The following is an 18,598-nucleotide window of genomic DNA, read 5'->3' on the forward strand; positions in this document are numbered from 1 at the left end:
TTTTTCACTACCTCACAAAAACACGAAAATCGCTTTTATAACCTCCCAAAAAAAAGTATTATTTTACCACCAGATAAATTTCCAAAAATTTGGTATCACAACCGCTTAACTGATTTCGTTTAGGAATCCATTAAGTGGGCCCGTAAAGCCACGTGTCGTGTTATTATTGGCCAAAAAAAGAAAAAAAATTAAAAAAAAAGAAACAAAAAAAAAACAAAAAAAAAACCTAAAACTACTCAGCCACCACAGCGCCACCACCTTGCCACCACCACCCTCCCCGCAACCCACGACTGCCCCCTCGAACCTACAACGGCGGCGCGGCTCCACCCCCTCCCTCTCCCAACCCACCTGAACGCCCCCTACCCTCTCCCGCAACCGCAATCGACCCAAAAACCACCAACCCACAACCTTCAATGACCACGAATTACCCCACAACAGCCACGATTCCGGCCATAAATGGCCGAAATTGGCCGATTAAGGCCACTCTGCCCTAAATCGGCCGATTTCGGCCATTTGTGGCCGAAATCATGACCGTATTAGGGAAGGAGGGTTTTGGGTTTGGTGGTTTTTGGGGGCGATACGGTTGTGGGAAAGGGAGGGGGAGGGTTTAGGTGCGTTGGGGCTGGTGGTGCCACGCGCATGGTGGTTTCGGGGAGGGTTGTGGTGAGTTGGGGGGAAGGCGGCGGTGGCGCTGTGGTGGTGGCTGGAGTAGTTTTAGGTTTTTTTGTTTTTAATTTCTCTTTTTTTTGAACAAATAAAATGTTGACACGTGTTATTGTGGGCCACACTTAACGGAATTTTTGGATGGAAACCGTTAAGTGGTGATAAAACCTATTTTCGTGTTTTTTATGAGGTGGTAAAGTAATACTTTTTTTTTTTGAAGGTGGTAGAAGAGATCTTCATGTTTTGTGAGGTGGTAAAAAACAAAATTTCCTTGATATTATTCATGGTTTGATTATTCTTTGATCTCTAATTGATAACGTCTTTATTGTTAATCTTGAAACCATATCAATTGTTTAATTAATTCATGTTAATAATAGGTTGAATCGAAAGGTCTTACTATTAAAAGCTTACCTACAATTAGCCGCTCTAATTATGGTAGCAACAATACTGTATATGTTGAATTGAGAGGTGACATAAGTGATCTCCTTTAATACACTCAAACGATGACGTGTCTATAGAGCAAGGATATAAAATCCTTGGGCTTTTAAGGTGTGTCGTCTTTTATTTGGTGCAAGAAAGATGAGTTAAATATGAATAGTTGAGTGAGTTGAGGAGAGAGATAAAGGGGTTTTGAAGAGTCAGAGAGGAAGAGGAGAGTGGTGGTAAGATTGTGGGAGAGGAGAGGGTGGTGGGATTGGGGAGAGGGATAAATCAGGGAGGCAATTAGGGTGGTGGTTGTTGTAGTTGTAGTAGAGTGGGGGTGGTGTGGTTTGATTATTTTTAACATTTAATTTGTTAATATTAATCATTGCAAAAAGATATGGTGTCTTCATTTATTACACCTATGAGGCACAATATGTATTTTTCAAAATCTTTGAGTACAACTTATGATACCGAATCCTATAGGGGTATAATGCTGAATGCCTAAAAAAAATAATCTTTTATGTTGTTAGGCAATTTACCCTGCTAATATTGTGTGTAATACGTGGCGGAAAGTGAGCCATTTTTTTTCAAGGCGCTGAACAAAGCGTAGCCTCACTTTTTATGGTTATGTATTTTTAGACCTTAATAAATGTTATGTCGTCACATGCATTTTAGCACCCTAACTCATTAGGTTCTATACGAAACATATGATTCTATTTCGCATGTGCCTTTCTTGACTAGATTAGGTTGTCATAAGCCCCATTTAACTCACTTCGTCGCCAAAAGATAGGAGTGTTATTTGAGATTTAAACACCCATTTGCATTGCTTTGTGCTCACAAGCCCTATATCACACAAGGCCATGCTTGTGCTTTGCCGCCAAAAATTAAAATTGTACTGCACAATCCTATCTCAAAACACCATGATTTCGACAATGTAAGACTAGGTTTAGCAAATTTTAGTCGATATTATTGTCATTTAGCTAAAATACCCCGTAAAATCTTTACAATTGATAAACAAGTAAAAAGTAAACTTTGTAATAGTAATTACCATAAATTCTTCTCAAATTTATATTCTATAAGTTTATTTTTGGAGTAATACATCTATTTAATATGAATTGTTAAGAAGACCAAATTGTCATAAAGTACAATCAACAAAAACTATGTGGCCATTTGAAAAAAGTCATTGTGGGACACAAGGAGTGATGAAGTGGATATACAAGTGTTAGAGGACCAACTCAACCAAAAGCTTAAGCTGATGGTTGAGGCTCAGGAATATGTTTTATATTCTATCACGCCCCCTCACATGAAAGGCCCTTTGGGCTTGAAATGTGGATGCAACACAGGCCCACCCATACCCGGTGCGAATTAATTCCTCTTTAAAGGAGGGGTGGATGAGATTCGAACCTTTTACCTTTGAGTCACGTTGGCTCTGATACCATGTTAGAGGACCAACTCAACCAAAAGCTTAAGCTGATGGTTGAGGCCCAGGAATATGTTTTATACTCTATCAACAAGCTTTTGAAGTGAACTAGTTAGTGTCTCGAATGCCAATGTATATTGTTATTTTTTTCACTCTTTTCAAATTAGCTTATATTAATCTTTCTCTAATCTTAATATAAAGATATTTAGTTACTTTATTGTATCCTTCATTATGGATCCAAACAACCCAAATCATGGGAAAAACTTGAATTTTCAAGTTAATCCAAATTTCAATATATAAATAGTCTCTCTTTTGGTCCAAATATTCTCGATAGTCATCAAATTCAAGTGGCTTTGCAGTGACATAAAACACTCGTACAATAATCAAGCAAGATCAATAAATTCAAATTACATACCTCAAATTCCTTAAAATTTTTATGCTAACTAAATAATAATACGAAGTAATAATCACACACATTGAATTCCTCAAAAAATCCATAGTAGTGGTAGTGTGGTAGTAGTAGAAAAGTAGTAACATTATAGTTTGAAACTCAATTTCAACGGGTGTGTTACCATTTGTGAGTGGAATTAAGAATCAATAAAGAAGAACTTGGGATTATATTATAGTAATTAAAGGGAACCAAATTTGTGATCAATTTGATAAATGGGTTTGACTCATCCTATAAAGCAATACTATCTAAAAATCTAAAATGGAATTTTCCTTCATTTTAAAGAGAATATAGTTTTTCAACCTTAGTCATGATAGACAATGACCTTGTTGTCATCAATGTTCTTCAAAGTTTCTTTCAATGCATTGGTACATACTATTTCTCTTCAACAGTGGCGGATCTTGGGTCAAAAGTTAGGGGGGGCCAAGGTTTGATCCCTTAACCTTTTGCTAAAAAATTACAATATTTAATCACTATGCCATAACTTTTTATGACATCATATTACTTATAATCAACAACTCAAAAATACTTAGGGGGTCGGGCCCTTGTCCGTCCTAATTAAGATATGCCCTTGCTCTTCAATGATATTTGAAGTTATTTGCCTGATTCAATTCTACTCACGTCAAATTATCCACTAATAACCAATCCTAGTTGTCGATAAAATTCAAAATCTTATCATAAACTTAAACTATATGCCCATTTTGTAAAGTGCTTTGTGGAATAGGGGAAGTAATAAGACAAGAGAATGAGTTTATTTATAAGTGATTTTGTAGAATGAGTTTTATTAGTGATTTTGTACATATCATAAGTACTTGATATAAATTCTTCTACAGACCCGATGATATAGCTGCAACTTAGGGAAATTTTTATTTGGCTCATTTCAAAATCTTTAGCTTCAAAAAGTATTAAGTCAATAGAAATTACCTTTACCTTTAGGTGCATGTAAAAATCTCTTTTTTTTTTTGACACAACTCCAAGCTTAGCATATATTAAACCATCAAAAGATCAATGTCGTTACAAACTTCCCCGTGGATTCCCGGAGGATACTCTTCTAGCCAAACACGAAAACTACTAAAAGAGGAACTTAACTTAGCATGTAAGAATCTCTCAATCATAACGAACCCAAAAAAATATATATTAAAAAAAAAAAAAAAAAAAAAAATAACAACTAGCTTGTTAAGAGTGTAGACGAAAATATCCCAATCTCAGATAGTGGGTTAAACTATCTCATCATCCCACAAACCCAAACTTCATTCATCTTTATCGTTCATCAAAAAAACCCTTTTTCCCCCAAAAAAACTCCAACTAAATCCCTAATTTTTTCTTCTCGACTTTCTATCATCGATCAATTTTGTGAAATTGAAACCTCCAAATTCATCGAAAACCCTAGTTTTTTTTCGAAGTTCTACGATGTCATCTTCTGGGCAACATCAGTTTAGGTACACCCAGACTCCATCGAAGGTTCTTCACTTGCGCAATCTTCCATGGGAGTGTTCCGAAGAGGAGCTTGTTGAGCTCTGTAAACCCTTTGGTAAGATCGTCAATACCAAGTGCAATGTCGGCGCCAATCGTAATCAAGCTTTCGTCGAATATGTATGTGTTTAATAATTGAATTTATAGTTTTAAATTGGTTAATTTGTGAAATTAGGGCTTTTAATTTTTGTGGGTATGATAGAAATTGTTTGAATTGTGGGTAGGATTAATGTGATGATTTATGATAATACTGGTGAGTAATGATTATTTTTGGAATTTGATGTATGATTGCAGGCAGACCTTAATCAGGCTATCTCAATGGTTTCGTATTTTGCGTCGGCTTCAGAACCGGCGCAAGTTCGGGGTAAAACTGTGTACATTCAGTATTCGAATAGACATGAAATCGTGAACAATAAGAGCCCTGGTGATATTCCTGGGAATGTCTTGCTAGTTACTATGGAAGGAGTGCAACCTGGTGATGTAACTATTGAAGTTATTCACTTGGTGAGTGCTTGCTTGAAGGCTTAAATTTCAATGCAATGATTTCTTCATTTTGTTTTACATGGTGGTTAAACTAATGATGATATGTTGAAGCTTCTGAGTCATATGCTTGCTTATAAATGAAACGCCTTTTTATATGTTGTGCATTATGTTTTTAGGGTCACTAAACTTGTGAACATAGTTATGCCTAAGTTTTGAAAATAGGAATTTGTGGAATACATCTAAATCGGTGAAATTTCTTTAATTTGTATAGCGATAAACTCTGTGGTCTATTCCCAGCCCGAATGATCATATGAGATGTAATAGTTGAATTAAAATTAAGTCATTTTCGCAGTTGCTAGATTACAGGATCGTACAATGTTTCTAAGGTCTAGATCATGATCTTAATATCTACTGTTATATCAATGGTAAGGAAACTGTTTGAAATTGATAAGGCCTATATTTGATGTTATGAGCCTGAGTGTTGAAGTAGTTTTCCTATTGAACATAGTGTTCTTTGGGACTTAGGGGCATATTGTGCCCTAGACTTAGGGGTCCTTCAAAGTTGATAGTTTGACAACTAATATTAGGTTCAACTGTTTAAGGAAAGAGAACTAAAGTATTGATAAGGCATTAGTATGGGACGCCAAGGAAAATGTACGGGATAAAAAAGTTACAAGCCTTTTTGAAGAGAGTTAGAACAATATTCTATGTTATGATATTCTGGTGGAGCAATCACGTGGTCTTTCTTTTTCCTGCTGCCTGATCGTGATGGTGAGTATGTGAAGGCTAAGCAGACTTAAAGAGAATCTTGGCTCTTGTGTACTTTTTACCATTGCCATCATGTGGAGCACACACAAAAGAAATTGCAAAAAAGACACTTTTGTCAAAAGACTCAAAACACTTTGCTTTGCATGGCAGAACCCTAAATTTTTTGTACCATGAGTTCTGTAGCTGTGAGATGATTGGGACATTTATTTCCTTATGAACAATCATGTAATTCACCCTTTTTGTTCTTTGACAAACACAAGCTAATACTATCAATGTCTGTGCCCTCAGAGTGTGGATGGGGAAAGTTAGAAGTGGCATCTATACATATAAGAAATAATTTGATGCAAATTGGAGAGCTGGAGCATTTGCTGTAAGTACTGGCCTTAACAATGTGTTGAATGTTGATGTGTTAAATGAAGATGAGAAAACAAGATAAAGTCTCTTGTTACAGAAAACAGTAGAAGATTAAGAAAGATACCTGTCTTCCACAATTAGACTGTCAACAAAAGCTGCTCCTTTTTCCTCCTGACATTGTTTATCTAATTTCTTCCATTTGCCTCCGTTCTCCTTCTCCTTGCCCAATCTCCAACCAAAGTTGTTAAGCGCCTGTCGCTTTACTATAGACCACAGAGTTTATGACCCCGGGTCATGCCTCATAGAATTGTTTGTTTTAGGAAAGTTACTAAATGCCATGGAAGCAGGAAAGACTGTCTGTAAGAAGAGATAAACCATATTGCTTGGTGATGCCTCTATGGATGGGTGTTGTGGAAAGTGAGTTGTTTGGTATGATATCTTTACCCATGTTTGAGAATTATTTGTGAGTTGGGTTTTTTAAGTATTGCAAATTATATGCTTTTGTTTGATTTAATTTGTCTGAAGTTGTCCTAAAAAACTTATATTGTTTGAATTTGTATGAAATAGGTAAGATCAATTAAATTGAGTTGAATTAAACAAGCTTAAGTTATTTTGGCTGTGACCTAAGGTTTGAATGCTTTGAATTCTTTTTCTTAGCTTTTAAGTGTTAAGACTGTGTTTCTTTCCTTGTTATCTTTATTCTCTCTGTTTTATGGACATTGATCTAAATTCTATTTCACTATGGTTCAAAGTGACTGTACTCTACTGAGTACCCTATGCCTTCGACACATTGCTTCTCTAAATGAACTTTTCTGAAGAAGTGAGATTTATCAATATAAAATGAACATGTTTATGTATAATACTTGGCACATCAGGTTCAAAACTCATACATTCAAAAGACACAAAATCATAATTACTTGCACCATGACAACATTTCAGCTTTTTTTTTGCCCACCAAACGGCTTTGCTTACACCAAGGCTGGATCTATTTTGCAGCATTTGCTGAATTATCGTAATAGCTAGGCTGGTAGCTTGAAGGTCAATGTATTCAGAATGGTTTCACTTTAAGTTGTTCCTATAGGTTAATTTCTTCTTTTCTTCACTTTTGTGGAAAAGTCCCATTATCTTTCATCAACTCTCTCTCTCTCTCTCTCTCTCTCTCTCTCTTCTGTTTATCAGTGTCTTTTTTCCTCATATCTTTCCCTCTCGTTCTTATCTTTTTCTGCCCTCCTGTTGTTTGGTGCTCCTTTTTCTTTTTCTTATCAGTGTTTTTTTTTCCTGCCATTACTAGTGCATGTTCTTTCTGTATGAGTTGCTTTATGCTACAGCAAATGTAATTGACTGTCCTTAAATTTTTATAGGTTGTCTTCTTTGTAATTGTGAATTTTGATTGACATCATTGAATCACAGATGATGATGGTTCTTATTTAAATTCTTTTGTTGGAGAGAGTTTGGAATTAAAATCATGTGCGTCATACTGCTTTCTATGGTCTATCGTCACGCTTAAATATACAGGTCTTATTCTGCACCTGATTCTAGTCTATTGCTAATTTCATAGTTGCTGATGAGCATCGAGATGAGCCACATGTTGTTCTTTTGCTTATTTCATCCTATACTTATTTAGTTATTGTTCCTTTGGATTTTCTGTGTTTGAAAGGTATTTTCTGCCTTTGGATTTGTCCACAAAATTGCCACCTTTGAAAAGGCAGCTGGATTTCAGGTAAATAGTTTGATCTTCCATTTTGTACTGTTGTGTTCGCCCTTTGCTATTGTCTCACTTTATTAATTTGGAATGGCAGGCATTAATCCAATTCAGCGATGTTGACACAGCAAGTGCAGCAAAGGATGCATTGGATGGGAGAAGTATACCCAGGTATGAGGTCATGTCTGCCTTTTAATTTCCCCCGCCTTATCCTCATTTCAATTCGTAAATGATGCATCAGTTTTCGAAGTATATAACTTGTATTCAGAGGTTGCTGTGTAATTGTGATGTTGTTTCGGGAAAAAAAAATCTATACACTTGCTCTGCCTGTCAAATTATTCTCTTTTATTGTGATACTGACTAAACATTTTGATATAGGTATTTGCTTCCGGAGCATGTGAGTTCATGTAATCTGCGAATTTCATACTCTGCACACACAGACCTGAATATTAAGTTTCAATCACACAGGAGCAGGTACTTTACTTTGCTGATCCATCACTGAGAAAGTTCATTAACTATTTTTGCTGATTGAAATGCTATTTTATAATTAAAATTTTGTTATATAAGAATTATGTATTGCTAAATTATTATGTCAATGCATGTATGGGAGAAGTGGCAAAAGCATTATTTAGGAAAGGGACTGGGTATCTCCACAATCATTTCCAGTCTTTATTTTCTTTTATGACATAAACTGTGAAAAATGATTCTTGCCTCTAAGCAATCCATTACCATGGTAGAACAGCTTTACTTGTGTACTTTATTATAATTATATTAAAGAAACCCTGGAAACTTTGAATCACTCTCTCTCTCTCTCATGACTGTTAAAAAGTGACAGTGTATACTGAGATTCTTACTTGTCATAAGCTGTAGTGAGTAGAGTCACTCCATTTCTTGGGACACAGAGGTTTTTTTGTTATTGGAGATAGACCTAGGGATGTTGATTTCAACCCACAGAAGACTAGTTACAATTGCTACAGCTAAAGATACAGAAGAACTTTTTTCTGGAGCAAATTACACTTATCAGACATCACTAAGGAAGTCCACATGATGTATTCTATCATGTTTAAGATTAGAGTTTATTTTGGGTGATTAACCCTATTCCTTGTTAGGGAAGCTTAAGGATCATTTAGATATTAGAATGACCCCTTGACAAAACTGCTGGCACTTCTATTATATTTTGTGGAAAATTTTGATGATGATGTGTTTATTTGCTTTTTAGATTAACATTGGGAATCTGGTTCATGTATGTTTGATTTAAGGTTTATGTTTCTCTGCACTTATCCTAGCAATTTGCTCGTGTCTTCATGCTGTGGAGGTTCCTCTTTTAATTCATTGTTAATATTCTGATCATCATTCCTTCAAAAAAAAATATTCTGATCATCACTTCTAGAATCACATAGGTTTCAGAATCTGAGTAGTTTTGTGATTTGAGGCCTATTGTCAGTTACTCCATCCTTCCCACAATAAACTTTCCATTTCCCCTTTTGTCCACCTAATATAATAATCTTTTAGAATCCCTCATTTTTTTTGGCTCTTCTAGTATTGACTTGTTTAAATCATTGTGGTCTCTACTTTCTCTCACCTGAATTGAAAAACAATAAATAATGACTACCTTGTCTTCTAATCACCTGTACCGCTGTACTCAACTAAATCCCACTACCAATACTCTCCTTAAACTGTGTCCAAGAGACTTAGGAAGTTTTATGTGGTGTGGATAATAGACTGTAGAAGATTGAAATGGCATGCAAAGGTTTCTTCTTAGAGATTGGCCTTTCAGTGCAAAGGAAGAAGGGAGTCCTGCTGTTATGGTGTAAAAAATGCAGTTTATATCAGGCAATTTAATTTTTGGGTTGATTTGTTTTGGATTAAGCCATCAAGGAAAGAATTGTTAGTGCAGTTGTGTATGGTTCAGGCTTGTAGTACTTAAATGTTAATTAGTGTTGCCAGAGGTTCATAAACTTAATTAGGATTGGCTTGTCAGATCTTGGCTTAATGGAGTGATTTTAGCACAGCTGTGTCCCAAGGTAAAAAGGCAGATAGTTGGTTTATAGTATAATGGGCAACTTATGATTATGATTTGTGATTTTAGAATTAGGGCTCTTGCTCAGCTGTGGGTCATAATGTCAGATCAAGATTTAATTTGAAGGAATCATGAACTGTACTGCAAGTTTCTACTATATTATTATCCTCTTTATCTTGAACAAGGAAGTCTAGCCTCATAATTCTTCTCCTCTTTACCCAGTGAGGTCACTGTTCTTGGTAGGCTGTTCACGGATCGGATATCCGATCCGAAATGTGATTTCGGATCGGATATCCGATTCATCGGATGTCAGAAATTGAAATCCGAATCCGATCCGAAAATTTCGGATATCCAATATCCGATATCCGAAATCATTCGGATCGGATATTTCGGATATCCATTATCCAATGTTTAATGAAAACTCAAAATTTTATGGTTGTATTCTTGTAATCCTGTACGGCTGTACCTGTTAATCCTGTACTTTTTTTTTTTTTTTGAAAAACCTGTACAATAATTGTAGTAGTCTTTTTTGCAAATTAAATTAATTAAAAAAAACCATTAAATAAACTCCACAAACACAAGCAGAACTGCAGTAGCATACTAGCAATCTTAGTGCATTACAAATCCAACTCCTCAAATAAAAAATACAAAGCTTAATAAAGTCTCAATATTACAAAGTTTACCAAAGTCTCAATATTACATTTTACTAAATAATAAAAATAGTAGCAAAAATTAAAAAAAAAAAAACAGTAGCAATAATACTCCTCAAATGCATGCCTCAAATGTAGTCATCAACAACCGAAACCTGCTCAACCAAAGTGGACAGTTCTATACCAAAAAAAAAAAAAAAAGTTAATAGTTATCATTTAACTCAAGGCTAAAATAAAGAAAATAAATTATACTTGAAATCATACAAAGAAAAAATATATTACCTTCTTCAATCTTCTCAAGATCTTCAATACGCTCTTCCACCACAAGTGGTTCATTTGTCATTCGCAACCAATCTTGTGCACAAATTAAAGCTTCTACCATTGTTGGTGAGAGAGAACTACGAAATGGATCAAGCACGCGACCACCGATGCTAAATGCGGACTCCGAAGCTATGGTGGACACGGGAATGGCTAATACATCTCTAGCCATAAGAGAGACTATGGGATAGCTTTCCTCACGTTTTTTCCACCACTCTAATGCATTAAAATTCTTTCCAATGACATGTGGTTCTCTTTCATCTTCTAAGTACTTGTCTAAATCACTCTTCTTTTGAACAACACTTTGTGCACCAACATCTCTCTCAAATTCATAAACTGCCATATCATGCTCATCATAGTTTTCCAAATCTTGTGAAGACAAATCATCTAACTCAGAAGTGGTGGACTGATTTTTAGATTGTTGTGTGGCATAATGCTCATATAAAGAAGTCAAAGTCTCCTTAATCCTACCATACAACTCCCTAGCTTTATCCGAATCATATTGATCATCAATTGCCCACTTAACATAATCCAACTTACACCTAGCATCAAGCACAACAGCAATATACAACATCAAATTGATCGATCAATCAATCAATCAATCAAAGCCTTAATCCCAAAAGTGGGGTCGGCTAACAACATCAAATTGATATTATCTATATTTTCCCAATACTTATCATGCTTTGCCTTCATCCCATAAGCCATCATTTTCTCATTATGATCGTGAGAATCACACCTTCTCTTAATCATTCTATTGATTGTCACAAGCTCTTGCAAGTACATATTAGAGGTAACAAATAAAGAACCAGAAAGTCTAAGAGTGGCATCATAAAAATTTTTAAGAAAAGGTATCAAAGAAGCAACACGGTCCCAATCTTCATCTTCGGGAACACCACAAGTCTTAGACAACTCGGTTCTAAATTTACCACCATCACAAGTTTCAAGCAAATCAAATGCTTTACGATAAATCAAGGCATAATCTAACATCAAGTAAGTGGTGTTCCATCTAGTATCAACATCTAGACAAAGTTGACGTTTTGACTCGATTTGCTCTTGATTTACACAATTTTAAAATTTTTGCATTCTTGCCGGAGAAGATCTTACAAATCTCACACCATTACGAATTCTTTTTATTGAGTTATCTGTTTCTTTCAAACCTTCCTTCACAGTAAGATTGAGAATATGAGCTGCACAACGCATATGCACAAACCTACCATTCAAAACAGTACCATCTTTCCACCTTTGAAACCTCCTTTTTAAATATTGAAGTCCTATATCATTTGAGCTTGCATTGTCTACTGTTATGGTTAAGACTCTAGTAATGCCCCACTCAAGCAATCTTTTCTCAACTTCTTTACCAATAACTTCTCCACAGTGACCACTAATTGGACAAAAGTTCAAATTTTTTTTATGTAATTTCCAATTCTGATCAATGAAGTGGGCTGTTAAACACATATAACTCAAATTTTGACAAGATGTCCATGTGTCAGTGGTGAGACAAATACGTGAAGAACACTTACTAAAAAAAAATTTTAGATTTTTTTTTTCATCTACATAGACACGTTAACAATCCCTAGCCACAGTAATACGAGAGGGAATGAGAAAGTCTGGTTGGACAACCGACATAAAGTAACGAAAACCCTCACGCTCGGAAAACCTAAATGGCAATTCATCCATTATTATCATTCTTGCAAAAGCTTTACGACCATCATCTTGCTTAAACTTCCACAACTCTAACTTTCCTTTCTTTTCCCCCACCACATTTTCACCAACACTATCATCTCTGGTAGTTTGTTCACTTTGTAAAGAAAGACGTCTTTGTGACTTATTAATGTTAGGGGGGTATTCTTTACAAATTTGAAGGTGATTTTTCATAGGAGTTGTGCCAAGTCTAGAGCTACCAGAAACATCAATTTTACAATACAAGCATTTTGATCTTTCAGCCCCATTTTTATTGATTTTCTCAAAATGTTCCCAAAGCCAAGATCGTTTTTTTTTACCTTTACTTGGAGCAGCTTCTTCGTTTGGTCTTTTATTTGAATTAGGAACATCTTGAACTCTGGTTCAGATTATGGAGTTGGATTTTCTGGAATTTGTGTACCTTCCTCATTCAAAGGAGTGGCACTCTCACTCGTCATATCAACGGTTTCATCCATTTACCTACAATTATTCATATACAATTACAATATAAGAATCTGAATTCTCCAACAAAAACTTAAACTCACATAATTATGTTGAGTATAAAGCACTGAAGCAGTAACAGAAAATAAGAATTTGAACAAAAATTAACAAAGAAGCAAGAAATTCAGAAAATAAGCAACAAAAAATAAGCACGAAATTCAGAAAATAAGCAATAAAAATTCAACAAATTAACACAAATGGATAGAAAACTAGATGAGTAAGATGACAAATAAACTAGCAGAAAACTACAAACAATAATTTGACAAAAAATTAACACAACTAGATAGAAAAAAGTCAGATAAAAATCGATATTCCAAACAAATACTAGTAGATCGAAAATCTAACAAACAACCGATTTTCCCAACAAATAGAACGAAATTTAGATAACAAAACGAAATTTACAACACATATTAAAATAAAATTGACAGGCAAACCACCAAAAACATCAAAACAATGAATTCGAACTACATACCTTGTTTGAGGCCGAGCAAATACGAGTAGAAGGAGATCTGGGCGAGTGAACTGAAGGAGATCTGGAGCGTGGTGGTGGGGTGGGGTGGCGCCGTGGCAGTGGGGTGGGGTGGTCGTGACTCGTGGCAGCTTGAAGCCTAGAGCGGCTGAGCGTAGAGAGGGAAAGGGAAGAATTTAGGGTTTTTAGTGAGAGAAAGTGAACAAGTGAATAGGTTGTCTAATGTCTACTGACTTACTTACTGAGTATTGATTATTAATTTTTTTTAATAATATTTATTTTTTTAAAATAAAAATATATTTAATTTCAATATTTACCCTGAAAATTATCGGATATCAGTTCGGATATCCGATATCCGATATTTTTCGGATATCGGATATCCGAAAATTTAGAAATCAATATCCGAAATTGTATCCGATATCCGATTTTTCGGATCGGATATCCGATCCGAAATGAAAATTCGGATCGGATATCCTAAAATTCGGATCGGTTGCGGATCGGATTTTCGGATTCTCATATAGTTTTGTACAGACCTAGTTCTTGGGGTCTCTTGGGGAGAAGACATCATTGCCATTATGTACCTGGCACATACGGTGTGCCCAAATTAATTTAAGTTAACTACTTAAGTGGTGAATTAGCATGATGTAGAAAGTTATAGCATGCTTACCCTACTATTTACATTTCTCAGTTTAAGTACTTTAATGTTATACTCGTAAGGCGCAACCATCTTGAATATTGCAACTGTCTAGCAAACTCCATAGGTAGCTACTTCACAATTTTATGAGGCCCATGCCTTGTGTGATGTGGCAGTATATGCAGCTCTTATAATACAGTGGGAGTGCTAAGTTGATTTAATTATTCACGTGAAATAGTATGTGTTGTATTTGACATTTTTGGACACCTAGAGTACACGCTAAATATGATATTCCTTATTTTTATGGATACTTTTAGGAGCTAGGACATGATATACCACCTGTTAAACGCTAGATAACCATTCCAACATCAATATATGCAGAAATATTTTGTGAAATACTGATGAATACAAATAATTTTCAGAAATGTTGTAAAACAAGGGAGAGTATAAGAAAGCAAGCCATCAATAACCTTGCAATATAGCTATAATCAGAAAACATATAAACGTATTATCAACATCATGACTTAATTATTTTTAGAAACTCCTCATCATCAGTCTATGACCTTTACTTTATTAAATTTCATTATAGCATCAAAATTTGTAGTAATTCTAAGATTTTGGTAGCAAATTTGCTTCTGTCAAGTTTTCCAATGTAGGCCCTAATTTTCAAATATGTGGCTGTGGGGTCATTTAATCACTCTTAGCAGGATGTTGCTCTAGCTATGTTAATTATGAGGTGTAATGTGGATTATGATTTATAAATCCTATTTACTGTTCCCTTAATGAATGTGCATCACCTCAGTATCTTTGATAGCTACTAGATGTGTAGAAGCAGCTCTGCCAGATAATACTACTTTTTGTATGTTTAAACAGTTTAATTTTATTTTTCCTTCACACTTATCTCAAATTATGAATCATCTTATTTTACTACTGTTGGAATGGTGTGATTCATTTTTAAAATTTCTTATCTATCTGCAGGGACTATACCAATCCTTACCTTCCTGTGAACCCTACTGCTTTTGAAGGTCTTGTTCAGGTGCGTTTCTATATCATGCAAGTGAATTAACTTACAGTGTTACAGATATGCTGACTCTAAGTATCTTTGTCTAGCCTGTTGTTGGTGCTGACGGAGTTAAAAAAGATCAGGAGAGCAATGTACTTCTTGCTGCAATCGAGAATATGCAATATGCTGTTACTGTTGATGTTCTTCATACGGTAATAAATTGCATCATCAGCGTCACATTTTGGTTATTACTAGCGAGTTCTATACATGTTATGCTTATCAAATGATTTTTTACAGGTATTTTCTGCGTTTGGCACTGTTCAAAAAATAGCTATATTTGAAAAAAATGGCCAGACACAGGCTCTAATTCAGTATCCTGGTAAGAGATTGCCCACTTCCACCACCTCATAAGTAATTTATCATCTTTGTGTTGTGTTAAGTTTCTTACTTCTGGATAATTGGATATTTGTGATCTACTTGGCTGTTCTTCCAATTTGCAAGTCTTTTTGGACCTTACATTCTGTATGTAGTAACTAAATTGCCTCTTCTGAAAGATGTATGGCTGTTAGAAAATGTCACATTTCTCTTTTAAATAGGAAACACTTTGAAAGACACCTCCCTCGTTAGTTATGTTCTTACCTTTTTTATCCTTGATTGGATTTGGAGTAGGACCCCATTCCCAGGCTGCGCAGAGTCTTGAGGATATAACTTCTATGCATCTCCATAATATATTAGATTTTCAATGCGGTAACCTGTAACATGTTATTAATATGATTTCTTGCACGGATACTTGGTTTTAATGTTATGCTACTGATGTGACATTCTAAAGTCATCTTTTTTTTTTTTAGTTTTTTTTTATGTTTTTTTTTTATTTGTTTTATTTGTGTGTCTGTGGTGTGGGGGGATTTGTGGTTTGTAATGGACAAAATCAATTATTGAAAAATGAAAGTAATGGTGATTGTTACTTAAAGCTTCTTCTTTTTGTTTTTTTTCGGGAAGATGTTCATGATTCATCCTTTGTTATATGGTAACATATTAGTATAATCATTTTCATGAATGTATGTTTCCAAAGGCAAATGCTTGATAATTGTGGTCTCTTGAATGAGCTGCAGGCATGTTAACTGTCGTAAAAGCCAAGTCTTTAGTATCATTTGGTCATTGCATTTCAATTCTGTGACTTTGTTAGACAATCTTCTTTGTCCTTCAGTTATGTGCCTATGTTTTTCTTTTGATGCTTAGATCTTATAGGGTTTTAATTATTTATATTTATTTATTATTGACATCAACGTCTTCTTTGTTGGTCTTGAAATTCTTGTTTCTTATTTCATCATCAGTTTGATAGAAAGACAATATTCATGTAATTTGTCTGTCTTGATATCATTGTTTCTTGATTTAAACTATCTGCTTTGGTTGGAATTCTCACTAGCTGGTTGTTTCTTGATCTGAAATGACTACTGTTACAGTTTTTTTTTTTTTTTTTTTTTTTTTTTTTTTATTTATTTTTTATTTTTTAATATATATATATATATATATATATATATATATATATATATATATATATATATATATATATATATATATATATATATATATATAAACAAACAAAAAAAAAACCTATGAAAAGAGTAATCTGTGATCTTTGCTACTAATAATTCTTCATTTATATACACTATGAAAAGAGTGATGGTCTTTAGTGTCATGCATCTTCTCTGCCGAGTTATGGAAGTCATTGAGGTTTCTAATATTTGTGCTGTTTCTTTTTCAGATGTTAGTACGGCTTCTGTTGCGAAAGAATCTTTGGAAGGACATTGCATTTATGATGGTGGCTATTGTAAGCTTCATCTAACATATTCTCGTCATACTGATCTCAATGTAAAGGTATATTATGTGCTTTGTTTTAAAGAGAGTTGCAATAAAATGGTCAGAATATACTTTGTAGAATTATGTTCATTTGTGCATGCTTCTTGAATTTATTGCTAATGAAAAATCCTTAATTTATGTGGTGGATTTTTCTGCCCTCTGTCATAGGCTCATAGTGACAAAAGTAGAGATTACACAATCCCAGAACCCAGTATGCTAGCAGTCCAACAGGCTCCAAGTTATCCCGGAGCTCCTGCAGCACCATGGATGAACCCTCAAACAAGTGCAGGATATCCTTCAAATGGCTACAGTAATGGTGCTAACATGCCACCTCAGAATCACGCATCACCTGCACCCTCATGGGACCCATCGATGCAGCATGGAAGGCAAACATTTGTTTCAGTACCTAGCACCTTTCCTGGTCAGACATATACATCATCTCCTATGCCTGCGTATGCCTCTGCTCCGATTTCACCAGCCCCAGGCACTTCTATGCCAATGCCTGCGCCTGGTGCTTCACGGGCTAGCCCATCTTATCACTCGTAAACATGTTTTTGTTTTAAAATTGTTATCTAACTGCTTGGTATCTTTTATTATATGAATTTTTGGAGTGAAGTTTGCATTATATCCTTAGATTCTCTTATAATGAAGGCAGCTTTTCTACTGTTCATAGGTATCCTTGACACGCCTTAAACTTCCCCGAAGAAGGGGAGTAAGGCATCGAATAACTGATGTTTTGTCTAGTCTGTAAAATTAAATGTTATCCGCCTGTGGAGCTTTTTTGAAGAAAGCTCCGCCCGTGGAGCTTACCGCTAATACTCGTATTTTGTTCCTTTGTTCGATTTAAAGCCAAAAAAAAGCAAGACATTTAGATCTACTGTCTACAGCATTCTACTAAATGTTATTCATAAAAGATTATCCTATAATTCTAAAGGGAACTGCGTTATATGCGGAGAATGCTCTTCCAATATTTATACTACTACGTGGAATTATACAATGTATTGTAGCCATTTTCTGGAGAATGTTGTCTCGAAATCGTTATAACTTAGATATCGGATGTAGTAAGCTAAAGTTACAATTCTAAAATTAGCAAAATAAAGGACGAAAAAATGGTGAAATACTGTAACAAATTAAACTAAAGTTATAAATATCTGAAATTATTCTCTTATTAGGGTGGCTATAGTGTGTGGAGTCGCATAGCTAATTATGTCTGGAGAGCTCTTTCGGATTTTGGCAATATTAAGGAGGAAATTGAGACAATTAATTTCATATGAATAAGGGCATATAGGTAAATAAACATTTTGGTAACAAAATTGTTCTTACACTATTTATAAATGTTTTCTCATACTTTTTAAAAAAAGTGGATTTAAGAATACATACTATGGGCATCAGAACAGGAGTGAGCTTAACTAAATTGAACTTATTGGAGCTGAACTAAACTAAACAGGATATTTTATGAGAAATGAAAATTAAGATAAGAACTGAACTGATCTAAATTAAGAAATATTGGTATGACTCACTAAATTAATTATCACAAACTTTTAAATAAAACGGATGTTCAGAACATCCATTATAAAGTGACAATAAAATGTGCAAAAGTTACACTAAAACGCACAAAAGTTACCCTGACATATATAAGAGTTATTTATGCTTCATTGATAAATTTGACAAATGTGACACTAAATTTGACAAAAGCGACACTAAGGGCCTGTTCACATTTACTGAACTG

At 34.8% G+C, this 18,598-nt stretch overlaps 1 protein-coding gene across 2 annotated transcripts; it reads left to right on the forward strand.

The window, feature by feature from the left end:
• The first annotated feature begins 4,151 nt into the window (after positions 1-4,151).
• Positions 4,152-17,494, forward strand: LOC145595374 (polypyrimidine tract-binding protein homolog 1-like). Of its 2 annotated transcripts, none has more exons than XM_081651773.1 (10): positions 4,152-4,547; positions 4,722-4,931; positions 7,690-7,752; positions 7,832-7,905; positions 8,113-8,208; positions 14,985-15,042; positions 15,117-15,221; positions 15,307-15,388; positions 16,775-16,840; positions 17,038-17,170. In XM_081651773.1, the coding sequence occupies exons 1-10, from the start codon at positions 4,365-4,367 to the stop codon at positions 17,043-17,045; spliced, it is 945 nt and encodes a 314-aa protein (XP_081507899.1). In that variant the 5' UTR covers positions 4,152-4,364; the 3' UTR covers positions 17,046-17,170. The 2 variants fall into 2 exon arrangements, with proteins under 2 accessions (XP_081507899.1, XP_081507898.1); XM_081651772.1 differs by having other exon boundaries at positions 4,154-4,547; positions 16,775-16,887; positions 17,038-17,494.
• The last annotated feature ends 1,104 nt before the right edge of the window (positions 17,495-18,598 follow it).

This window comes from Chenopodium album, chromosome 19 (genome assembly GCF_948465745.1).
Source record: "Chenopodium album chromosome 19, dcCheAlbu1.1, whole genome shotgun sequence".
NCBI lineage: Eukaryota > Viridiplantae > Streptophyta > Magnoliopsida > Caryophyllales > Amaranthaceae > Chenopodium > Chenopodium album.